General features: G+C 40.4%; 1 protein-coding gene across 1 annotated transcript; it reads right to left on the bottom strand.

Annotated features, from left to right (window-relative positions):
• Positions 1 to 1,255: 1,255 nt before the first annotated feature.
• On the bottom strand, positions 1,256 to 2,536 carry JPH3 (junctophilin 3). Its single transcript, XM_044079554.1, has one exon. It carries the CDS (start codon positions 1,643 to 1,645, stop codon positions 1,256 to 1,258), a length of 390 nt encoding a protein of 129 aa, XP_043935489.1. The 5' UTR covers positions 1,646 to 2,536.
• Between the last annotated feature and the right edge of the window lie 24,705 nt (positions 2,537 to 27,241).

Genomic DNA, 27,241 nt, shown 5'->3' with positions numbered 1-27,241 from the left:
TGACTGCAGTATCAGTTTTTGACACAACATTTGAAAGGGAAGCTTTGCGGGATGTTTTCCCTTGTGTCTCATTAGAAGCAAATATCCAGTGATTTGGAGGTCAGAGAATCCCTTCATAACATCTGAAGACAGACAAACTAAAATATTAGCCTGACAATTTTTTTTCTTTCTTTCATTTGCTTACAGATTTGATGAGCAGTAATTAAAGGGGAAGCAAAAGGTTTTCTAAAGGTGTGGGGGTGGTAGGCCTAGACAAGGGCACAGGGCTTCCATTTAAGGTAGACTTCCACAGCCAGTTATGTAGAACATCAGATTAAACCTTTGTGTTACCGATTATAAGCAGTTTCTCTACAGGACAGTTAGCAGTGCTAACTTATAGGAGACACTAAAAATACTGGTGAACGTTTTGCCATTGCTGTCAAAAAGATTTACTGTTCAAAGTATATTTATTGAATAGCTAATATCATACTTCATTTGTTTCACTTTTTAATGGGAACACATACTGCAGCAAGGAGAAATATTGAAGAATGTTACTACTGTAATTACTTTTGTCATAGTTTTTAAGTGATCAGCTGTTTACAGATAATTTGACTTGTGAATAATGCTCAGAAAAATAAAAAAAATAACAGTGCTTTGTGACAGCAGTAGATAATGTTGGCAAATCTCTTTATTTCTATATTTGAACGTATGTCTCCCTTAACACTGAGATTGATGCCCATCATAAAAAAATTAAAAAAAATACATTAGTCTGGCAGACTTATTCTCAGCCATTTTCTTACCGTAAACTATTAAAATGAAGTGCAGAGTTAGAGCAATAAAAATATGCAGTGTCCACAAGATTGTTAACTTTTCCACCTGATACTGCTGAATAAAGTTACAGTATGAAGATGACAGTACTAAGAATATAGTTTGCAAACACAACCACTAACTAGTCCACTACAATCTAGGCAAGAACCACAATACTACTTTCATCATTTACAAATATATTCACTGTTAGCAGTTTGTCAACAGCTGAACATTCAGTATTAACCAGGCTTCAGCATTTCTCAGAACACATCGTATCTGTATCCATGAAGAGCTTAACTTCTGCAGCCCTAGAGAAACTTATTAGTTGCCTCCGTTGCATATTTCACCTAACTGTAATTTCGGAGGTGAGACTTGGTACTAGCCAAGAAGTGCACAGGGTTGACTGATAAGGCAGAAGAGAGCTGGCACTGGCACCCAGACGCCATCACTAGTTTCCTACCTGCCCGTGCTACTTACCTCCGTCGGAGTAAGTCTCGGTCCCATAGCCATCCTGCAGTCCGTTGGTCCAAGTACCCTCGTACTTTGCCCCGTTTCCACAACTCTCCCGAACTCCATAGCGCCCTTTATATCCATTAGTCCACTCTCCCTTGTAGACCCATTTCCCTTTTGTTTCGACTCCAATGCCATGCCTTTTCCCTTGTGACCAGGTGCCTTGGTAGGTGTTGCCACTAGGCCAGGTATACACACCCAGAACCTCGAAACCGTGACTCCATGAGCCCGCATACTCGCCTTGCCCCTTCGGGCCAGTACAAATGCCATGACCATGAGCCTTGCCTTCCGCCCATCCTCCGCAGTAGGAGCCCCCATCATCAAAATTAAACCTTCCCCCACTGGACATGCATGTAACTAGGTTTGAAAATCCTCCACTCTTAAAAGAACCCAGAAAGCCTTCCAAAGAAAGAGATGAGCAGCAGTTGTTCTGGATTCTGGAGGTTTCAAGGACCTTATTCGCCTAAGTCGGTCTCCTCCTCAAGATTCATCTCAGATGGTCCGATGATAAAAGTATATTCAGAAATGGCTGGGAAGCAGACGCAGAAAAGTATTGTAGGTGCCGGCGAGGTTGAGATGCTGTCAAAAACGCCCCACTCATAGGGAGGGTTTGCTGCAAACGGCTCCACCTACTAGAACAAGGAGGCAAAGCAGGCAATCAAATCCCAAACGACCTGCTCAAAAATGACAAACAAGTCAGCTCCATCGGTGTGCAGCGCAAGTGGCAGGAGTTGACTACTGGTTGGCATTAGCAGGCGACCACTTGTCCACATGACTGCGGTCCTTATCAGAGGAAGCTATGCAACCCAGCTCTGTGGGACCAGCAATGCGCTGCTGACTTCCTTCTTGTCTTGGCTTTGGCTGTTCCGCCGGCCCTGTACTCACTAACAATGCTGGCCAATGCAGACTTTTTCCGCTAAGCGCCACCTGTCAATGAGGTGCAGTAGGTAATAAGAGGTGGTCCATTTTCGGGAAGTGCAGAGGACCGATCCGACTTTATTAAGCTTGCTTTCAAGCTAGCAGTGGGAACAAATGACGATGGTTTCCCCTTCAGGATATACAGGAATCTGGGATTAATCCTTTGTACCCCCGATTGTTAGGGGTGCACAATATCCTTGGGTGCCTCTCTAGGGTGACGGCCTCCGTGCGTTTTGCAGATACTTGTGCTTTGCTGTACATCACATATTTCGAGTATCTCCCGGCTTCGTCTCGGTGTGTTTCTCTTTCAGTCATTAAGGTGCATAAATCCAGCTTATTAAGGAGGACTGACTGCTACTTCCCTCAGTGGCAGCAGGCAGGGACGCAGCAGCAGCAGCGCATCGCTCCCCCACCCCCCTTTTAAAGGAGAAGGTACTGCGCAACTAGCTGCAGGATGAACCCAGCGAAGATCTCCTATCACCCCACACACACACACACACACACACACACACACACACACCCCCGCGCGCCTAATCGGAGGCTAATAGGCTAGCAGGGATGGATGTAATAAATCTGAGAAAGCCACAGAGGTAACTTAATGAGACACTCGCAATGTAAAATAACAGTGATTGAAAGCTACCATTCTCAGCTTGTGTTTGCTTTCTTACAAAGTATAAGCATGAAACTAGCTATGCACTTTTCTTTATTAACCGAAGAAATGCAGGATGTATGGACAACTGATGATGTCCTCCCTTGACTTGCAACCCTATTAAAAGGACTAGCACTGCCCCGCTCACGCCTCTCTGCAGATCGCCTGTTTAGACCAGCAGTGTCTAAGCGGCCGCAAACAATCCAGTCTTAATTAAGGCTCTTATATATCATCCAAAGTTACTTAAGTTTGCACCTAAGCATTTCAACTTGATCACATGAAAGTACTTCCATTTTTGAGAAAATGTTTATGCGGCACTTCTCTTGGTGTTATGATTGCACCTGGAGCTGAGCAATTTAACAGAATGAAATGTCCAGCCACAGGTAGGGTTACCACCTGTCTCACATTGCCAGGGACAGTCCCTATTTGGGCAATTGTGTACTGACAAAAAAATTGTAAAAATGGCAAATGTCCTGAGATTTTAGGACAAAATTATGTCCTATATTTTATGTAATAGTTGCATAAAACAGTTATTCTGTATCTAAAATACCTAAATGTTATAAGAAACAGAATAAGCAACTAAAATGCAACAATAATAAGCTTTTATTTAGGCAAAACATTTAAGTTCTAACCTTTGTACTGACTGTGAGTATGTGTCGACCTGTAAAATCTGATGTTTGTACCAAAAATGTCCCACTTTAGCCATTTGAAAAGGTGGCAATCCTAGCCACAAGAGAGAGCTGATTTTGTATCTCTTCACCTCTGCAGTCTGTACTCCGTCTATGTCTACAAAGTGGAAAGTTGTACGAGATGAAAGTAGAGTGTAGCTAGGCATATTCACTGTACTCAACTGAGTACATTTTTTTCTGAGCATCTCGGAAACTTTATAGTTCAAATTACACATAATGTTTACAACTGTCTAAACTATTTAATGCTGTTCAGGGCTATATACACCACGCTTTCTTGAGGAAAAACGTACATCTAAAATAGTCTTTTATGGTTACAATTGGCAGCAATTGCAAATAAGGTGCCCCTTTCCAAAGTGCATATTCTGAGAGCCGAGTACATTAAAAAAATATTTAATTACAAAATGTACATTTCTAGCTACAACCAGTGTCATTTACAATGTGCAACTCAGTGTTTATCAATATTCAGCAAATAAAGCGAGGGAGACAAACACAGTAAATAAACCATTCAGAGAAGGTGGCTCTGAGTTCCAGACAATTTCTGTCTAATTCATCCAGTAGTTACAATACCTTAGATGATCTGCAAATAAACCACATCTTAATTTTTTCATTACTCCAAAGCAATTTTAAATAATCTGATTTACATTTTATAAAGTCAGTGTGGACCTCAAACAATATTGAAGGTGTCACCACTGCACTTTATTAATTTAACAGGGTGAGAGTGTTGGCACCTGACGTTTTTCAGCCACAAGGTGGGCCTCAGTGCAGTATACACATAAGTGTGCAGTTACATAACAGATAAACTTGAAGCAAAATAGTGTGCATTATACAAGGGAACATCATACCTCTCAACCTCTTGGAGCAAGAAATCTGGACAAAGCAATTAATAAAAGCGGGACAAAGGCCCAAAAATAGGGAATTTTTTTAAAAATATTGCTCTTCCAAACTTAAAAAATTGATAGAATAATAGGTTTTGCATTAGCATGAATTTTCTGAAGGGTATGAAGTCTGACACTAAAATGTCTGTCATTATTTTCTAACTTAGGTCTTTAATGATTTGTCACTAATTTGCCAGAAAAAAACACAATTTTATGAAAAAACAGACCAAAAATACGAGGCAAAAATCTGGCCAGTCTGCGAAAATCTGTACATTTGAGAGGTATGGATGACATACAGGCACATGTAGATTATAATATAAAATATATATATAGGATACTTTAAAATGTAGGACACCAGAAATTAGGGTTTTCCTTAGGTAAACAAAGTTTTTAGGTTATCAGTTTCATAATACACTTGTTACATTTTTGCTCCAAGTGCCTAGCTCTCACTCTACTGATGAAGACCTTTATCCAAGCTGTCATGACCATCGACTCTGATAACTACAAAATGGAATCTTAACTTCCATAATTCACAGCTTGGCTAAAGGCTGTAAAACTGTACATCAATGTATATAAGAGAAAGTGAATGTTAACTGAAACCAAACACCATTAATTCATCAGGTGTCACTCAATCCTCTACTCAGAACTGTAATTGTCTTACAATCATCTCCTTAGGCCAATAGTGAGGATACTAGTACTTCTACTGACTGACTTCGAACCATTTCCCTTATCTTCTTTTAGCTAAAAAACACAAAAAGAAAAATCTGGCAAAGCTAGACTTTCCACTGTGTGATACGTTAAACCTTTTGTATCAGAGGCAACATGGGATATATGTAAATTACCCTTTAAGGATACCAGCTGTTTCAGCTTAATGGCAATTCTGAATGTCCATGACATTTTCTTTTAAGTCTATTTATGGACAATTTCAAGCCAATAAAGCCAAATCCTCTAGCTGTGGACATGTATGTTTCTGCCTTCTTATGGTATCATCAGAACAGAATAAGAGGAATGATTGACTTTAGAAAATGCAGGGTTGTCATAACCAACTGATATCCATAAACATTACAAAATATCCCAACTAACAAAGTAAATCAAACAGTAAAAAGGCCACACAAGAACACCAATTGGTTAAAAAAACACAAAAAGAAAAGTCTAGCAAAGCTAGACTTTCCACTGTGTGATAACTTAAACTTCTTGTAACGGAGGCAACATGGGATATATGCAAATTACCATTTAAGGATACCAGGTGTTTCAACTAAATGGCAATTCTGAATGTCCATGGACAATTTCAGGCCAACAAAGCCAATACCTAGCAGACATATTCATTTAATCTTATGTTTTCATCATCCTTTTCTGCCAAATCTACATACATTTTATTAAGCATCACTGACCCTCACACCTCTCAACTATCCAGATTATTGCAGAATGTCCATTTTTTTTGTCTTGTATTTTTATTCAGCTCTTCATAAAATGTGTGGTTTTCTAGTAACCACTAAGAACTGAAGTAACTAAATAGTGACATACAATTGAGTTTCAGACTTCATATCCTTCAGAAAATACATGCTAACACAAACAATGTAATTCTAGCAACTTTCTAAGTTTATAACAGCAATATTTAGAATTTATCCCTATTTTTGGACCTCTGTTCCCCCATTATTTTAGTTTGTTCCAGATTTCTTACACTAAGAGGTTAAGAGGTATGCTGTCCATTTAGTCTTTCCTTGCTCACTTGTCTAGCCACATAATTCCCTTCTTGTTTGTACTGATTTTTTTCTCCTCATGTTATATCTTCGTATTTCTACTTCTTTCTGCTTTGACTGGTGTTCTTATCCACCTTCACACTCCTCTTTTTTCCTTATATGTCTTAAATGATTTGCATTTTTATGCCCTTTAATGCCATCTCAGCTAAGTACAACATTACTTTTCTCCATTTTGATTTGCAGATTTGTTTTACAAAATCGGCTTGTTGCTTTACTAATGGCAGTCTTTATCTATCAATGCTGCCCTTCTTCATTATTTTCATGTATCCTGCTAGCCCTGTGCTAAGGCACTGTCTGCCTTCCTGAAGTTCAGAACTCTCATTTTGCTTGGCTTAGATGTTTAGAACTGTAACAAAAGGATATACTGCCAGCCCAGCTGTCTGGAAGTTTGTGGATAATTGTATGTCATTTGTGAATATCAACATGATTCATTTGCTTGTGTTACAAATGTATTAGAACTGAATGTTATGTGCATATCAAACAGCTGGTACAGAAGTGTGTGTTGAACAGGGTTTGTACAGTACTAAGCTTAAAATATGTACCCACAGTGTACCCTATTGGAATAGAACAGAAATGTGTCTACACTATTGTAACTGTTTAGGTGTATATATTTTGACAATGGAAACTGGAACACAAGGGGTTAATTTCAGAAAAAAAAATGCTGAAAATGTAAATTACTTTATGACCACATAATAAAAATGTTATCTTTCAGTTTCAGTGCAGTAAGAGACACAATGTCTAGAACTAGAAGTTTGTTTGTATTGTCTTGGAAGTGTTTATTCTTTTATGACTTCCAGGATCTGCCCTACATCTAAGAAAGGTCCTTGTCTGTGTATTTTTGCAAGTAGATGCTAAATGCCACCAGCTGCATCTATGGTTGTTTTTGAGCCTGGGAACTGAAGTCAGATGACAAGAAATGATGTCATGCTGCAAGCTATCCCATAAGTAATTTGAGATATTAATTTAAGAAAACTGAAAGAGTCTGAGTATTCTGTATTTTGTCTTTGACCTGATAGCATCAGCTGGAAGACCCATTCACCACATATACCTTGCTTACTCTGAAGTAAGTTATTAGGGTACAGTAATTTCTCTTAGAGTAAGTTGGGAATATAGCAAAGCTTAATTTACATGTTTTTCTTTATTTATTTGAGACTGTTCTGCAATGTTGTTTTAAATATTTTCTGTGATTTTGAACTCTGATGTTACTGTAAATGTTTAATGAGTATTCTCTTGTTCTTTTATTATTTATTATTAAATATATTTAAACCTTTCATTGTGGCTGATATTTGTGAGACATATTTAAGTTCTGAGAGTACTTGCATATTTATTTGGTGACACTGTGGCCCACTCCTAATAGCCTTGCTCTTGGCCAAACTACCATTTGTATTAACACAGTGAGATTGAACACCCTTTGTTAAGGGCCTTAAAGCAACTGATAAAGACTTGGCTGGTGGCACTAATAACTACCTTATAGTCTGGGCAGAAGGAAGCATAGCTAGTAACCCTGTGCCAGCATTTCCCAGGTGTGGGTGTGGGTGTATAAATCAAACCTCAAAGAGAGTGTGTGTGTGTGTGTGTGTGTGTGTGTGTGTGTGTGTGTGTGTGTGTGTGTGTGTGTGTGTCGGCTACTTGGGCATGGGGCACGAAGCACTAGTTGGACAGAGAGAGTGCTGGAGGTCTTGGCTTGGCCACTCAGCTGAGATCTCAACTCTATAGCTGTGCCAGTGGGGAGTCTTACTGGGGATCCGGAGAAAGAGGGATAAACTAGCCCCAGACTGTGGTCTCTGTGTGCTCTTAAGGGAAATTGCATTTGATGCTGAGAGCTGCATCTGGAAATACTGTGTGAGTAAGTTGTCATCCTCCCAGTGTACGTCCTCCATTGGTGCTAGTGGTGAGTATTAAGGCTCCTTGATTACTGTTGCCAGTGGTGGGGCATCACAAGAACCATCACTTTGCTTGGCTCATTTGTGTAGTTACAGTAAGTAGACTACAGACAACACTGTTTGGTCACTTGCTTTCAAATGATTATCCATGTTCATATCTGATTGCCTATGTCCATCTCCATTTAAAAACACAAACGTCCAAAACTATGTTTCCCAGAAAAGGTTCTAATACTAACTATTGAAGGCCTGACCCTTATAAGACATCAATAATGCTCCTGCTCATAAATAATGCAGCTCAAGCAGGTGCCTGAATTAACATCTGCCGTATTAAATTCCCCATCAACAGTACCACTTTTTTCCCTGCCATCTAAATAGCACCATGTATCTTTTTGTCTGTTTCCTCATCATGAGGAAGAGTCTGGTATACAACTCCTGTGAGGGATGTGATGACATTATATTCTCTTTTCAGCATTTACTCCTTTGTTCTGCTGCTTTGGTCCTTCATGTTTGTTTGTTTTTTTCCTGCCTAGTCTCTAAGCACTGGTATCATTACCTGTCATTTTTTCTACTGTCTTGCCTGTTTTGTCTCTTATGTTAACACTAGGAATATATTTCCATTATGTCTGAAGATGTTCATAGGTTCATAGGTAGGTACTAGGCTATCGGCCCAAAGGCCTAAGTAAGCCTAGCAGACAAGGTTCCCTGGCTTACGCCACCCAAGAAAGTTATTTTCCCGTGCCACTGTCGAGCAGAGACACAGAAGTGATCCCCGGGGTGTATTTCCTATTTCCCATCCACTTATCAAGATTTTTCTTGCAGAGTGCTAATGAGGAGCTTTGCTTGACATAGATGAGTAGCTTGTTCCAGAGTATGGGAAGTCTCTGGGACAGGAATCTATCCCTCCAGCATGTCCTGTTTATTGTGGTGACAAGGTTTAGTTCCCTAGAGCATGTAGCTCGGAGGGATTGGGATTTCTTTAGGTGTAGCATGTCCAACAGCTCTGGGTTTGACATAGCTTTATATGTTAGGCGGAGATCACCTCAGAGTAGGCGATATGCTACGGAATAAAGCTGGATTGTTTTGAGACGGTCAGTGTAGGGCATCTGTTTGAGGCCAGTAATCCTCTTTGTGAGGTACTTCTGTGGCCTTTCCAGCTGTTGCAGATGTCTTGTGAAGTATATTCCAAAAGGGGGATTGTACTCTATAATGGGTCTAATGAGTGTCGAGTAGAGGAGAACAATGACCTCTTTTTTCCTATATGAGAACCCTTTTGTGATGAGGTGTGCCACATAGAAGGATTTCCTGACTACTGTGGCGATGTGATTATCAAATGAGAGACTACTGTAAACCTGGGTCCCCAGGTCTCTTATCACACATTCAGCATTAAGTAGACTGCCGCCTATGTGGTAATTCATGGGTACAGAGTTTTTACAAAAAGAGATGGCACTGCACTTTTTGGCATTGAGCTTGAGGCCATGGCTCTGACACCAGGCATCTATCTCAGTGAGGCCCTCCTGTAGGATGTCCACATCATTTGGGGACTCATCTATGGCTCCTAGTTTGCAGTCATCTGCGAACTTCATTAGCCAAAGGTCTTAAGTGTTAGCCTGTACTTCAGAGAAGTAGATACCAAACAGGAGAGGTCCCAGGACTGAACCCTGTGGTACTCCATTTGTCACTGGTTTGAAGTCAGATTTGGAGTCTGCAACTTTTACAGTGTGGGTTCTATCAGTGAGCCAATTAGCAACCCATCTTGTGATGTAGGGATTTATACCTAGTTTAGTGAGTTTAGCTATAATTCCAGAATGGGGGATGGTGTTGAAAGCCTTGACAAGGTCAAGATAGGCTGTGTGAAACACCTTACCCTCATCTACAGCTTTGGTGAAGTCCTCCACTCATGGGATTTTACTCTCTTTTGCAACAGTTTCTTCCTTCTGTTGTAGAGTTTATTTATGGCAGGGGACCACCAGATTGGCTTGCTTTTTTTGGAGGATAGCGTCTTGGTTCTGTTTGGGATAGCACGATCCATGCACTCGTGTAAGTGCTTATAGAGTGCATCTGTGTAGGATTCAGCAGTCATAACTGTATTTTCCATCTGCATGGGTGTCAAGAAGTTCACCACTTCTGTCTTAAGAAGCATGAAGTTGGCTTTGGAGAAATTTTTTACCATGATTTCCTTAATGGGGGATGGGGGTGGGATGTGCATATCTAGGGTGATTAGCTTATGTTTGGATCTGACCAACAAGGAGCTGACTTCAGGTGTGGAACACCGGTCACTCATGTTGGTAATGACTAGGTCTAGGATATTGTTGCCTCTGGTGGGGGTGTGGATAAATTGATCCAGGGCATTGGAATTTATGAATTCCAGAAAGCATTGAGTGAAGGAGTTGGTACATGAGTAGTTTTCCCAGTTAATGGTGGTGGGGTAGTTGAAATCGCCCATTATTAGGTTGTTTGGTTGAACCCTAATATTTTCCAGTATATCAAAAAAAGAGGAGTGAGAATCCTGGGGCATGGTGGGGGATCTGTAGCAAGCTACAATTTGGATTGCAGTTTTGCCCAGAGTTAGTTGCACTTGGATAACCTTGGATGCATTATGCTGAGCAACTAGCCTGGAGGTGTGGATATCCTTAATGAATATGGATACACTTCCACCTTTGGTGTTCCGGTCCAGGTTAGGTGGCCGAAAAGTGTGGTATGAGTTATAGCTCTCTAGAGCCTTGAACCACGTCTCAGTCACTGCACAGATATCAGTTTTCCCCATTTTAAGGAGTGCCTCGAGTGAGTGCATTTTGAGATTTAGACTTCTAGCATTGAGTAGCATTATCCCTCAGTTTTTACTTGCCTGTTCCTTTTATTGTGGTGAATTTGTCATTTGAACCTTGCCTAAAAAAGGCACTATAGAGGCAGCAAGAGCCTTACCCAGTATCTGGAATGGGGTGACAGGTGCAAGCCATCACTGGCAAAGCATCATGGTCTGTTGACCATGTCATCCCAGGCAGACAGATACTGGATCCCCTTAGAATGACACCAGAAGCTTAGCCAATTGCTGAAGTCAATCATTTTTGTCTCTGTACTGTGGTATCATTCTGGGCAATGGCAGGATGCTACTCAGGGCTAGGGTCATACCTGCCTGGGCTACAAGATCAGAGAGCTCCTCCATGTCTCTTTTCATGTAGTCCAAGGAGGTACATCTCAGGTCATTCACACCAACATGGACAAAGACAGAGTCATAATTGTACTTGTGGAGTGACCTGAGTGTGTGGGTTATGTGGCGGCTCCTGGCACCTGACAGGCAGCTGACAGTAACCTTCTCCTTGTTTAGCCTAGTGAGTGGGACATCAGTGTGCCTGACTATAGAGTCACCTATGACTAGTCTGTTGGGTATGTTGTTTTGCCTTATGGGCTGTGGTTGAGTGGCACACTGAGTTTGTGGGCTATGTGTCATTTGGGTTGTGTTAGGGGGGTGGCGGTTGCTTGTGTTTCTGCTTTGGAGGTCTCTGTTGCTTGAGCAGATTATTATTGAGAGCCTCCACGAATGTTTTTGTTTTTCTATGTGTGGATTTTGGTGGTGTAGATTTAGTGAGACTGTGTGATGAGTGTGGTGTGGTGCAAGTGTTTACCTTCTCCTCTTGACTGTCAAGTTCAGTCTTGGTTGGAGAGAGCTTTACCTCCAGTTTGGCTAGATAAGTGCATCTCTCACAAGTTGTGGTTTTGGGTGGTAGAGGGAGAGGGTTGTCTGTGTATATGAGGCAATTGCTACATTGCCCCAAGATGTCCAGATTCATCAGATAGACAGGAGAGAACACTGGGAGCTGACCCTTGGACATGCCTGAATAAAAAACTATTTTTCTCTAGACAAGTGAGGAAAGTGAAGATAAGAGCTGTTTTTTTTCTAAGCAAGTGAGGAAAGTAAGTACAATAACTGCTTTTCTCTAGGTAAAGAGGAAGGCTGAGTGCTGTGGCAATTTGTAGCTTATTTAGTGCTAACAACAAGTTCTGAACAAGTGCTGAGCATGGATAAGCAAACTCAAGTGCTAAAAGTAAGAATCTATACCTGGATCTTGTGGTAGCTAGGCTACTTAGTGCTTACCACTCCCACTGATAAGCTAGAAGGCTTCCCTCCAACACAGAAAGGCTTGGGGGGCTCAGAAGCTTACAAGCAGTTCTGGATACAGCAAATCTGTATCTGGACTAGACTAGTTACAGGAAAGGTGGGAAACAAGCGCAAACGCAGGCTTTTCTCTGAAAATTAAAAGAGATGGAAAAACTGCCCAAACGGCCAGTAAACTACAATTTCTGGGCCAGAAACCACTCTTGTGATAGACAGGCTACTTAGTGCTTACCACTCCCACTGATAAGCTCCAACACAGAAAGGCTTTGAGGGCTCAGAAGCTTGCAAACAGTCCTGGATACAGCAACTCTCTATCTGGACTAGACTAGTTACAGGAAACGTGGGAAACAAGCACAAATGCAGGCTTTTAAACTAGAAAGTTGAAAGAGATGGAAAAACTGCCCAAACGGCCAATAAACTACAATTTCTGGGCCAGAAACCACTCTTGTGATAGATAGGCTACTTAGTGCTTACCACTCCCACTGATAAGCTAGAAGGCTTCCCTCCAGCACAGAAAGGCTTCCTTTATGAATAGACAATCTCAAACCAGAGTTAGTTAAAAAAAAAAAAAAAAAAAAAAAAACGATCAGCCAGTTTATTTAGCTGAACCTGCCAGACCTTGGTGAAGCCAGCACTGTTTCATCAATAAGTTCTAAAGATCCATTATTTATATACCTATTTCACCATAAACCTGAAAAAAAACACATTTTAGCATTCCATTAACTCATATCTCTAATGTAAGTAAGGACACAGCTTACAAACATTACACCATTGGCATCAGTATCATATCTGTACAAGGACACATCATCCTCTTTGTAGTGTTTAAACTTAACTTTTAACAATACTGACTGACTCTACACATCCTAACCTTCCTCAGTGCAATACATCTTAAATTATAGCAAACATAAACTGCAGTCATTGATGTTTGACCTTCTCTACACAGAAAATGTTTTTTTAAGATTATATGGTACCCTACCTCCCAACTTCCTAGCACTAGAAATCTGGACAAAGCCAATAATAATGGGGGGACAAATTACCAAAATAGGCATATATTTTAAATATTGTTCTTGTGAGCTTAGAATGTTGATAGAAAAACAGGCTTTGCATTAACAGTAATTTTCTGATAGATATGAAGTCTGAAACTCAAATGTCTGTCATTATTTAATGACTTCAGCCCTTAAGTGATTTGCCAGAAATTATGAGGAACAAACCAAAAAAAAAAGAGGCAAAAATCTGGATGTTCTGCAAAAGTCTAGACAGTTGAGAGGAATGTATAGTACAAATCATGTATATTTTTCTTTTTTTTAGAAGAGTTGCCCCTCATAACAGTGTTAGGTATTTTAGAATTATAAGTAAATATGACCTGTCCTACAACTCACATAGTTCTGCCACTGCCCAGTTCACAGAAGAGGATGGCACAGTGGACCAGTCAGTATCATTGTTGCACCACAGCAAGAGGTTCTCTAGTTCAATTCTCAGCTGGGATGCCTTCTGTGTGGAGTCAGAATATCTTCCATGTGTCTGCATGGGTTTTCTTCCATTACTCTAGTTTACTCCCAGATCTCAAATATGTGTAGTAGCTGTATTAGCAGCTTGGAGCTAGTCTTAGCTATGTACATGATACAGAATAAAGGCCTGGCAATGTACTTCCATTTATTATTTTTCAAGTAAACTCTGTGGATGGCAACAGTGTTCATAGGGTTGCTACAGGTGCAAGATGCAACTCAAAAGCATATGATGGATGGAATTCACAGAATGTATTACACTGTAGCAGTACAGTGTTGGAAGTAAGAGAATGCCTTTGGCAACTAAGGCCTGATGCCACTAAACTCCCTGCCATTAATGAGTGTTGTTCTATAGCTAGTATTTTAAAATATAGAGCTAATTTTATTTGATTTAATATTTTTTTATTTCAAGTTTTCTGAGGCATTTTAAACAGTATCCATTGTTTCTAAAATGAAACTGCATTAATATCATTCATATGTTGAATAAGTTTAATTTTATTCTGGAATGGAACAGTTAACTTGTTTTTTATGAAAAAATGTGTCGCCATCCACTTTGGGAAAAACCTAGTTCCCATGAACTACCACATCGATGGTAGTCCACTGAACACAGAAGGCGTTATAAGAGATCTGGGAACACAGGTTGACAGCAACCTCTCTTTTGACCACCACACTGCCACTGTGGTCAGAAAGTCCTTCTATGTGGCACTTCTCATTACTAAGGGTTTTGCATCCAAGAAGAAAGAGGTCATTGTCTCTCTCTACTCTTCCCACATTAGGCCAATCATCGAGTACAATGCCCCATTTGGCATGTACCTCACTAGACACCTGCAACAACTGGAGAGGCCGCAAAAGTACCTCACAAAGAGGATCCTAGGCCTTAAGCACGTCCTATATAGACAGATTCAAAAAGCTCCAACTATTCTCTGTCTCATATCGCCTACTGAGAGGTGATCTCTGCTTGATTTACAACGCCATGTCTGAGCCAGCTCTGTTAGAAATGCTACATCTAAAGAAATCCCAATCTCCTCCACACGATGTGCTCCAGAGACCTCAACCTCATTACCACAATCAACAGAACATGACAGGGGGACAAGTTCATAACCCAAAGACTGTCCATTCTATGGAATAGACTTCCCATACATGTCAAACAGAGCACCTCACTGGCCTTCTTCAAGAGAAATCTTAATGAGTGGATGGGAAATAGAAAATTCACCCTGGGGATCACTCCAGTGGCTCTACTTGACAGAGGCACTAGAAACTAAGGTTGGGTGGCACGATGCCAGGATAATCCTATGGGCTAGGCTTGTAAAGGCTCTAGGGCTATTAGCCTAGTACACACCTATAAACCTATGACTAGGGAGATGCTTGGTCCTTATGGGTTCAGGAATTGACTCTATTAACACCTGAAATTAATTTGTCACTATTTAACAAGAAGTTTTTTTAACTGAATTCACTCTGATGAAGCCCTGTATGTGGTTGGGTGAAGTCACTTAGTGAATGGTTTTATTCTTTTGTTGAATAAACTGGTCCAGTTATTACTGCAAGTTTGTGGAATTATTTAAATTAAGTTTCTTTTATTGCCCTTTTGTTCTACTGCCATAATTGAATTTTCTTCTAAATGACTATAAACTCTGTCAGCATCAATTCCCGTGTATAGTTTATACGTCGTCGGAAGGTAAGTTACTGGTCTGTAATTTTTAGAGTAGCTTGTAGGTTCCCTCTTAAGTAGGAGCATTGTTTTTCCTGTTGTTAGCCAGATTGGTGTCAGTTCAGGGTGCGCATATAAATAGTTCTTACTCATGGCTAAATCTTCATGCAAAGATGTTAACACATTTAACCAAAAGTTAGGTACTGCATCTGGGCGTGGAGTTTTCCAATTAGAAGCTTTTCTTAACTTTGTTTCAATCCATACCTTTCAACCTCTTAGACCAAGAAATCTGGACAAAGCCATAAGAAACGGGGGGACAAAGGCCTAAAAACAGGGACAGTTTTTAAATATTGCCCTTACAAACTCAGAAAGTTGATAAAATAAAAGGTTTTGCATTAACATGAATTTTCCAATGGGTATGCAGTCTGAAACTCAAACATGTGTCATTATTTTCTGGATTAAATCCTCAATAATTAGCCAGTGATTTGCCAGAAAACCAATATTTTATGAGGAACAGACAAAAAATATAAGGCAACAATCTGGACATTCTGCGAAAATCTGGACAGTTGAGAGATATGTTTCAATCCCTCTGGCTGTTACTTCATCCCACTTCATATCCTGTACGTTTACACTTCTTATTCTCTCTTTTACATCTTCTGTCCATTTAGCATCTTTGTTATGTTCCACAGGATCTTCATAGATACTTTTCCAAAATGTATCTATTCCTTCGTTTTTTGGCCGTCTTTCAATTCCTTTTACTTTGTTTCCCACTTCTCTATAAAACATTTTTGGGTCATCAATAAATTGCTTATTTTGTATGTTTCCTTTATATTTATCTGAGTATCTTTTAAGTGTTTCCGCCTGTGCTGAGATTTTACTTTGTTATTTGCCATAGTGTATGATAGATCCCGGTCTATTCCAATACTGTGCATTGCTTTTACCATGTCTTAGTATTCTTAGTATTTTTGGATCTTTTCCCTCTTCTATATTCTTCTAACAGTGACACTTCTTGTCTTAATTGCTTTATAATTTTCTCTATTCGATACTTCCATGGTGGTATTCGATTTCTCCCCTTCCTTCACTACACTGTGTTCTTGTGGTAGAACTTTATCAGTTTTTAATTTGGCTGCACGGTAATATATCCTGTTTACTTCTGTTATATCGCAAGGATCTGTATGGACAGTCCTCATTACTGTGTTCATTTGTTTTATCAAACTTCTGACTTTTTGGGGTTTTATTGACCTTCTGCAGTCTATTTCTTTCATTGATCTTAATATGTCTATTAAATCAAGCAACTCTTCTGTTAGCTCATTTGCTTCTAAACTGAGGGAACATTTTTTGTTTTCCATTTCCTACAGGCATTCTATAAAAAGTTCTATACCATCTTCCTGTGGCACATGCTTCTTCTTACTTTGGGGACCCACTCCATCATGCTGTGATGCAACCTGTGTTAGACCTTCTACGCCATATCCTTTACTTTGCAGGCACTCCTTAACTTCAACTTCTATTTTTTAACTTCTACTTTACTAATCTTATTTTTCAAATTCCCTCTTTGTGATATTTTTTTTTATTGTGAAATTTTCCATATCCGGATGCCTTTGCCTGTATTTCTCTTCAAATATCTTTGGGGCTGCCTTCTTTATATTGATTAATTTGGCTTTCTCCTTTTCATAAATATTGCAACATATCAAATCTCTCTTTCTTTCCCATGTCCATATTTCTTTTTTATATTTTTCAAAAATCTCTAGGTTTCGTTGTTTATATTTTCGCACTTTCTTAGATGCGTCTTTTTTCAAACAGATCAAAGTTACTTGATCTATATACTGTTTTTCACAGATCTGTTGCATTAATGAACACAATTTTTTTATTTGAAGCTTCTGACAGTTTTTCTTATGGAAGTATTTTTTCTTTTCTCTAATTTCTCTCTTAATCGTTTTGTATAGCTTGTGTCTGGAAATTCTGGGCTTTTTGCATAATAGTAACAATACATAATTTCTTTCTTACCCTCAATAGTCCACTTTATCATCTTTATGGCTCTTCTTTGGCCTATCAGTTTTTGTCATGTTTGTCGACTACTACTTCCTTCTACAATGGGGGAGGGTATCCTCCCCCTGAGCCTGGCCTGGCCCCATTGTAGGAATGTTTCTGTATTTTAATGATTCTATCTACACTGTCATCTTTTCCATTTCTGGCACCAGTGTGCCTACCAGGATTGGGCACTTTTTTATCCTGGGTCTTGTGCACCCAGCTCTCTTTTTCAATTTTTAACTTACTTCTGTCCATGATATATGCTATATTAATGCAGTCTATATATCAGTGTCACCTTGGTGAGATTTTGTGAAAAACAGGGTGCACCTCATGAAGGTACTCACCAGGACTTGAGGATGAATTCAGTTTCGGCAATAATACTCTCCTTTACTTGCTGACTTATCTCTCCATTTAGTATAGTTTTTAATGTTTACTTGCAGAATTAGGGACAAAGCAAAAATAATTAGGCAAAAGGCCCCAAATTTGGGACATGTTTCAAATGTGGGTACATTTAGTTTAGAACATATAAAAAATATCCAATTTTAGAAGGTAGTGAGCTAAACTATGAAACAAAATAAAAGAAATGAATAGTTGAGAGGGATGCTTGCTAGTAGTTAAATTTCAGTTCAAAATGTACATTTATATTGTGCCATTTTCTTTTCTAGCCTGCTTAATAGCTACAGAGTTCATTAAGGAGTGCATGTTTCATTTTATATAAAACAGAAAACAAAACAGAATAGATGGTATCTTATACATACCAACTACTTTGTGCATTATTTATCAATATGCCTCACTATATGTTTGGTACTGTGATCCCCATTTCACTGTATCAATATGTCTGGTACTGTGATTCCCACTTCAGTGTAATATCCTCCTATTCGTATAAGAACTGAGCTAAGGTTTCATCATAGCTAATATTTTTACTATCGCTTGGGATTTATTCATAAACATCTTGTAGTCATGTTTAAAAGTTGACTAATGTGTAAAAAATTAAATCATTTTTATAGTTCCCTGGAATAATTTTCTATTGCTTACCAATGCCACCATCAATTCAGCTGCTAACCCCTACATAATCCAGTCCTACCAGACACTAAAGAAAAAAAACTTTCTGCTTATGGAGCAGCTCAACAGATTTTCTGTCCCCTTGGTGGCATGATGTAAAATCAAAGCTTCACTAGTAGTGATAACCCATTTGTTTTCATACTGAAGTTATTAATACAACCATATCTTACAAAGCAGTAACCTCCTTTTACATCATGGTGTCCTCCTATCAGAGAACAATGGCATGATTATTGGAGTAAGTGGTAATATGAAGATTATCATTCATCTAATGGTTCCTTAAAAAAGGAATGATTTTTTGTTGCAGCACTAGCTCACCATAAATAAAGATCTAAGCAGATCAAACAATGCACTGCATGTCCTTGCCGGAGATTTTTTATTTACAGCACTATGGTGCTGCTCCAGTAGAAGGGTCAGATTGACTGACAGGTATAAACTGCCCAAAACACAGTTTTGTAACAACAGATTGATATACTGTGGCCCAATGCCTCATTGATGGGGGTGTACCAAAGACCGAAGACATTGCTATACTGATGTAGGTATACACACATACGTGCACATACACACTGTTGCTGGCTTCATACAAAAGAGCAAGATCCAGTACTGCAAGTCCCAATACTTCAAAAATTAACCTGCAATCTCTTAAAAACAGTGAATTCTGAAACTCCAGTAGTACCATCAGTGCAAGTTTACGGGGATTCTTCTTCTTTGCATACACTATGTGGGGCATTGTGCCTCACATCCCCACCACTTACATGTACTATCTCCAAGCTGATGCACCTCAGAGAAGGAGAGCTACCGTTAAGATATCACAGTTTTGCAGTTACTGAATCGCACCAATTGTACTTAAATGTTCACTGCTCTAGGCATCCCACTTACCCTCCTTGAATTTTTAACGGGTACCTACTGCCCTCATATCCATTACCTTCTTCTAATGATCAAAAAAAACTCATTACATTTATCACCAGATCTATTTATACTTTGATGAGATGATCATATCTATAAATATTTCTGTATTCCAGTATCCGTCTTGGAAGCATACTTTTTACATTCCAGGAATATATTGAGGTGACTCTCACAAAAAGGCAGCCAGAATTTCTTGGCAAACTTGAATGTATAGATCTTATGGAAAATTCAAATGAGTTTTAGTAATTGTCCAGAAGACTTAAAAGCAGTATGTATTATTTCAGAAAGGCTACATTATATGCCAACTTCATGATGCAGGTGAATAAAGCTCTATGACCAAGATGGTCCAGAATTAAATGATGACCTTGGTGCTTCGGGAGCTAGAATGGAAGGGTGTGAGTGGGAGCTCAACAACAACACCCCCATCCTATGGGGGAGGAGGCAGTTTAACCTGCTACTCTGTGGCTCCTAGCAAAGGCTAGGAGAATGTTCCAGAAAGCACTTGCTCACCCACATGCAAGGTTAGGCAACAATCACCTTGCATTCTAGTTGGGATGATATATGTGTGTAGAAACATGTGCATATCAAATATGTTTGGAACTGTGATTCCCACTTTAGTGTAGCAATATGTTTGGTACTGTGATCCCCACTTTAGTGTAGCAATATGTTTGGTACTGTGATCCCCACTTCAGTGTAGCAATATGTTTGGTACTGTGATCCCCACTTCACTGTATCAATATGTTTGGTACTGTGATCCCCACTTCAGTGTAGCAATATGTTGGTACTGTGATCCCCACTTCAGTGTAGCAATATGTTTGGTACTGTGATCCCCACTTCAGTGTAGCAATATGTTTGGTACTGTGATCCCCACTTCACTGTATCAATATGTTTGGTACTGTGATCCCCACTTCAGTGTAGCAATATGTTTGGTACTGTGATCCCCACTTCAGTGTAGCAATATGTTTGATACTGTGATCCCCACTTCAGTGTAGCAATATGCTTGGTACTGTGATCCCCGCTTCAGTGTAGCAATATGTTGGTACTGTGATCCCCACTTCAGTGTAGCAATATGTTTGTTACTGTGATCTCCACTTCAGTGTAGCAATATGTTTGGTACTGTGATCCCCACTTCAGTGTAGCAATATGTTTGATACTGTGATCCCCACTTCAGTGTAGCAATATGCTTGGTACTGTGATCCCCGCTTCAGTGTAGCAATATGTCTGGTACTGTGATCCCCACTTCAGTGTAGTAATATGTTTGGTACTGTGATCCCCACTTCAGTGTAGCAATATGTTTGGTACTGTGATCCCCACTTCAGTGTAGCAATATGTTTGATACTGTGATCCCCACTTCAGTGTAGCAATATGTTTTGTACTGTAATCCCCAGTTCAGTGTAGCAATATGTTTGGTACTGTGATCCCCACTTCAGTGTAGCAATATGTTTGGTACTGTGATCCCCACTTCACTGTAGCAATATGTTTGGTACTGTGATCCCCACTTCAGTGTAGCAATATGTTTGGTATTGTGATCCCCACTTCAATGTAGCATGCTGCAGAGCAGCTCTGACAGCAACAGAGGAAAAGAGGCCACTCAGGAAAACTGAGTGCACCGAGGATAATAGTCAGCAGGTAACAGGGAGAAAATAACCAAGAAAAAAATCCCAGAATGGAAAATACAGAAATGTAGCATCCAGCAGATAAAGTCCTCCTAACTAGGTGATAATGCCCTAAAAGGACAATGTTGTCACCCAACAAAAGTAATTATTTGATATAAGGGTGCTGCATTATTGAATGAACTGATGATGCCAAAAAAGCTACTGCATTCCTAATATACTATTTTGCCCTCTGTACATCTGTCTGACTTTAGCTGTTTTGTTAGACAGTCTATAACTACAGTTTACTCTCTGTATTCATCTTTTTGATGTATCAATAACAACGTAAACTGCATTTTAAGGTAGCTTTATGTGTAATATCTAATAATGTTTCTGCCAGTTTATCTCTTAAATGCTGTGAAAAGAAGTGCATAAAGCTGGACAACTTGATAATGCCCACAAGTGATCAAATAAACACAGTTAGCATCTCTTTACACACTACAATCTGCTGTCAAGCATTGCCTTGCATAAAACTGCCTTTCCTGGGACCGACTGCATACACAAGATTCTGGAAGAAAATGTTAGCATTTATTGAGTCACTAACTACTCATAACTCTGTAAATCAGAATTAACTGATACCCCATGATGGTTATGTTACCTGGATTTAAAAAGACCACATACTGGAGAATGAACCATAGATCTTCTGTAGTTTTACTACAAATGTGCTTGAAATACCAGAAAACTTAATCCAGTAAGGGGCATAATATTATGATGTATCACATCAGCACAAATACGTTTGGTGTAATAAGGTTTTCAGTCAAATGTGATTCAATGAATTGGGTTTTCAGTCAAATGTTTTTTAGTCATTAGTAGTTCAGTAAAGTCTGATTCAGTCAAAATAATTGCTACCATCTCTCTCTCTCTCTCTCTCTCTCTCTCTCTGTGTATATATATCAGCATCAACATCAACCTGCTTTTTCCAATTTTGCACATGGGTCAGGGTATCAGATCAACAATGACTATTACCTAGAGCCAATATGCATGCACATGTGCACACACGCACATACACGCACACAAACACACACACACACACATATATATATATATATATATATATATATATATATAAATCACTGTACATAAGTAAATCAAATTTGGCTTTAAACATATGTAGAAATTATTCATCATTGTTCCGGACTCTGAGCAAACACCATTCACATACAAAAAGGCTTCACACTTAGCAACCAAAGAGCAGAGCTATAAGAGCTATAAGTACTGGCTTCACAAGCCCATTTTCCACCTCCTTCTGAATTCAACACCTTATACTGCTAGCTTAACTATAGTAAATGTAATTTGAATATACCATTGTATTACACACACACACACACACACACACACACACACACACACACACACACACACACACACACACACACACACACACACACACACATAGGTTCATAGGTTCATAGGTTCATACTAGGCTATCTGCCCTAGGGCATTTATAAGCCTAGCCAGAGTGTGTTTGGTTTTCGCCACCCATTTTAAATTAATTTTGCTATGCCCTTTTTCGAGGTTAGTATACTGTGCCTCTGTCTAACAGTGACACAGAAGTGATACCGGGGGTAAACCTACGATCGCCCATCCACTCATCAAGATTCCTCTTGAAGAGAGTCAATGAGGGACTCTGCCTAACCTGGACTGGGATTTTATTCCAGAGTGAAGGGAGCCTCTGGGTTATGAATCTGTCCCTCCAGCATGTCCTATTTATTTCAGTGCTGAGGTTCAAGTCTCTCGAGCGCATAGCTCGATGGGATTTGGATTTTCTGAGGTGCAGCATGTCCATTAATTCCGAGTTGGACATGGCTTTATACGTCAGGCACAGATCGCCTCTGAACAGACGGTATGCCACTGAATAGAGCTGGAGTTTCTTTAACCGGGCAGTATATGGCATCTGTTTGAGCCCTTTGATCCTCTTGGTGAGGTACTTTTGGGGTCTTTCCAGTTGCTGCAGGTGTCTGGTAAGGTACATCCCAAAAGGGGCATTGTGCTCAATTATGGGCCTGATGAGGGATGAGTAAAGAGGCACGATGACCTCCCCTGATGTAGATGTGAATCCCTTCATGATTAGGTGGGCTATATAAAATGTTTTTCTAACCACTTTGGCCACGTGGTTGTCAACTGAGAGATTGCTATCAACTTGGGTCCCCAGGTCCCTAATTACTTCTTCTGTACTTAATGGATTACCACCTATGTGGGAATTTGTGGGAACTTTGTTTTTGCCAAAGGGGGTGACTATACACTTTTTGGCATTTAGCTTGAGGCCATGGCTCTGGCACCAATTGTTTGTTTCTATGAGGTCCTTTTGGAGGATGCTTGTGTTGGCTGGAGAGTCGATTATGGCACCCAGTTTGCAGTCATCTGCGAACTTTGTCAGCCACAGTCCTTCCGTGTTGGCCTGTACCTCCGAGAAATATATACTGAACAAGAGAGGTCCCAGGACTGAGCCTTGTGGGACGCCACTTGTAACTGGTTTGGAGTCTGACATGGCTTCAGCAATTCTAACCATGTGGGTTCTGTCCTTGAGCCAGTTTGCAACCCATCTAGTGACATAGGGGGTTATATTTAAGCTGGTGAGCTTATCTATAATGCCCTAGTGGGGTATTGTATCGAAGGCTTTTGCGAGGTCCAGGTAGGCTGTGTGGACCACCTTCCCCTCGTCAATGGCCTTGGTGACTGTTTCAAAGAAATCGACCAGGTTTAAGAGGCAGGATATGCCCTTAACAAAGCCGAACTGGGTAGGATCCAGTGTCTGTAGGTCCCCAATATCTTTATTTATGAGGTCCATGATGATCCTTTCCATAGCTTTGCAGACCAAGCTAGTCAGGCTTATGGGGCGATAGTTTCCAGGATCCATTGAGGCACCACCTTTGTGGAGAGGGACCACTGTTGCTGTACGCCACTCTTTGGGCACATATCCTGTAGTAAGGCTGAGATTGAACAGTAGTTTTATGTTTGGGTTTAGCTCTTCTTGGAGTTCATGTAGGACGCAGCCCGGGACACCGTCTGGTCCCATTGATGCTGTGTTTTTTGCTTTGGAGAGGGCGGCTCTTACCTGAGCATCTGAGATGTTAGGGGGGCAGCACTCTGCTGGAATAGATATTTGCCCTTTTGGTGGGGTGGGGGGGGAGAAGTTTGCACTGAACCTGTCAGCTAGGATGTTGGCAATGTCTGTGGGTTCGGTGTATTTTTTGTCATTTTGAACTAATTCTGAGCATATCTGGGAATCCCACCCAGGTTCCTAACATAACTAAAGAAAGCCTTGTGATTATCCTTAGTGTCCTGTGCAATTTTTCTCTCGAAGCTGGCCTTAGATGATTTTATGAGTGCCCGTAGTTTTTTGCTAACACTGATCAGAGATGCCTTCCCTTTTTGGGATTTTGCTCTATCATGTAGTAGCTTCCTCCTTCTATTGTATAGTTTGTTTATAGCTGGGATCCACCAGACAGGACGTCTGCCTTTGGAGGACTGGGTCTTGGTTTTATTTGGGATTGCATGATCCATGCATTCCTGAAGGTGTTCACAGAATGTGTTTATAAAGGATTCTGCGGTCTGGGCCATATTTTCCACAGGCCCGGGGGCTTTGAAGGATTCCACCTCGGTTTTGAAGAGTGTGAAATTTGCTTTAGAGAAGTTTTTCACTGTGGTTTTCTGGGTAGGGGTTGGGGTCGGGATGTGAATATCCAGTGAGATTAGTTTATGGTCTGATCTTACCAGTGAGAGATACACTTCTGGTCTGGAGCATAGAGTCCCCATGTTGGTGATGATCAGGTCCAGTATGTTTTCCCCTCTTGTGAGAGTGGTAACAAGTTGTTCCATAGCATTTGAGTTTATAAATTCTAGGAACCTTTGGGCTAGGGTGTTGGAGCTAGAGTAATGCTCCCAGTCTATGTTTGGGTAGTTGAAGTCGCCCAATATAATGATGTTTGGAGAGACCTTCATATTTTTCAGTGTTCTCAGGAAGGCCAAATGGGGTTCCTGGGTTTGGGAGGGTGGTCTGTAGCAGGCTATAAACTGGAAGGCAGTTTTACCCACTGTTAGTTGCACATGGATAGTCTCTGATCCTTCGTGCTGTGCCACCAATCTGGAGGTGTGGGTATCTTTGACGAATATTGATACTCCCCCTCCTTTTGTGGTTCGGTCCAAGTTTTGGGGCCGAAAAGCATGGTATGAGGTATAACCTGGTAGTGCTGGGGTGCTCTCGGGAGCCTTGAACCAGGTTTCTGTTACTGCACAGATATCAATTTTCTCCATGCTAAGGAGAGTTTCGAGTGCGTGCATCTTGAGGTTTAGACTTCTGGCATTGAGTAGCATTACTCTTAGTTTCTTATCCCTTGTGATACCTATGGAGGTGGGTTTGTCTTTTGAGCCTTGCCTAAAAAAGGCACTATGGGGGTAGCAAGAGCCTTTGCCAATATCCGAAAGCCCAGGGGTGACAGGTGCAAGCCGTCCCTAGCGAAGCATTGTGGCTTGTCGAGCATGTCATCCCAGGCTGACAGGCATTGGATCCCCTTTGAATGACACCAATACTTAAGCCAATTGTTGAAATTGATCATCTTGTCTTCATATTTTGGCATCATTCTTGGTGAGGGTAAGATGCTACTCAAGGTCAGGGTCATACCGGCCTGGGCTACATGCTCAGAGAGCTCCTCTATGTCTCTTTTCATGTAGTCCAGGGAGGTACGTCTCAGGTCATTCACACCAGCATGGACAATGACTGAGTCATATTTGTACTTGCCTTTGAGTGACCTGAGTGCTTGTGTTATGTGGCGGATCCTAGCGCCTGACAGGCAGCTCACCATGACCTTCTCCTTGTTCAGCCTGGTGAGCGGGACGTCAGTGTGCCTGACGATAGAGTTACCTATTACAAGTGTATCAGGTGTGTTGTTTAGCCTTAAGGGCTGTGACTGTTCGGCACACTGGTTTTGTGAGCTATGTGTTGCATGTGTTTTGTTTTAGGGTAGCAGTTGCTTGGGTGTCTGCTTTGGAGGTCTCTGCTGCTTAAGCAGATTTTTATTTAGAGCCTCCGAGTATGTTTTTTTGTGTTTATGTGTTTGGTTTGCTGTCGTGGTAGGTCTATGTGAGACTGGAATTGTAGTGAGTGTGGTTTCCTTCTCCTCCTGACTGGTTATGCCAGTACTGAGTTGAGAGAGCTTATCCTCCAGTTTGGCTATATGGTTCCATCTCTCACATGTGTTGGAATTTGTTGGGAGGAGGAGAGGGTTGTCTGTGTACATGAGGCAGTTGTAACATTGCCTCAAGATTCCCAGATTCACCAGCTGGACCAGAGAGGAGATTGACAACTGACCTTTGGACATGCTAGAATAGTATTGGGAATTCCTTTATAATTGAAAAAAGGGCCAATGGGGAACAAGGTACTCAAGGGGAGTTTGTGAGGGTGTAGTGCTTTTAATTTTTTAGTGCTGACTTATATAATTGCTTTAGTGAGCAAGTGCCAGGTAACTTAAATGCAACGTGTTACAGGTAACTTAAATGCAAAAACGACAAACAGTAACTTTCTTTCAAGTGAAACAAGGAAATAAGTACAGTAAGCAATGCAGATATCACTAGGGATCCACAGAAGCGCTGAAAAGCCGTGTTTTAGGTGGAATTAGTGTTTTAGGGAAATAACAAGAAAACAAACAACAATCATACAAACAAAGCTAGATTCAGCAGGCCTGGATCTAGTCTATGCTACAGCAAACAAGGTGTACCATTTTCAGTAAGAAACAGTTCAAATATGCAGGCACTATAAGCCTTTAACCAGAAATTCTCAGCTCAGAAGGGCAGAGTCCAGCCTCTCCTCCCACAAGAGTGCAGACCTCAAACCTTCTTAATGTAAAATAACTGGCCTGAAGCCCAAGTGCTTAAACCAGAACTAATACACTTTTAGAATAACAGACACTGAGCCCTCAATCAGCAGTTCCCAACTTAGAAGGATGTAAGCTAACTGTCCTGCCACCACAGTGCAGGCCACAAACCTTCCTAATGTAAAACAACTGGTCTGAAGCCCAAGTGCTTAATCCAAAAGACTTGGAATGATAGCTACACTTTAATCAAGTTACTACCAAGCAGTAATAAATACAATTGAATACTTTAAAGAATGCCTGGATTAGTGCTCAATTTATACAAACAAAGCTAGATTCAGCAGGCCTGGATCTAGTCTATGCTACAGGAAACAAGGTGTACCAATTTCAGTAAAAAGCAGTTCAAATATGCAGGCACTATAAGCCTTTAACCAGAAATTTCCAGCTCAGAA

This window comes from Protopterus annectens, chromosome 8.part0 (assembly GCF_019279795.1).
Source record: "Protopterus annectens isolate FY-2018-M chromosome 8.part0, PAN1.0, whole genome shotgun sequence".
NCBI lineage: Eukaryota > Metazoa > Chordata > Ceratodontiformes > Protopteridae > Protopterus > Protopterus annectens.
This window is presented reverse-complemented; position numbering and strand designations above follow the sequence as displayed.

Coding starts and splice junctions, on each gene's coding strand:
- JPH3 (XM_044079554.1), bottom strand. CDS start 1,645: ATGTCCAGTGGGGGAAGGTTTAATTTTGATGATGGGGGCTCCTACTGC.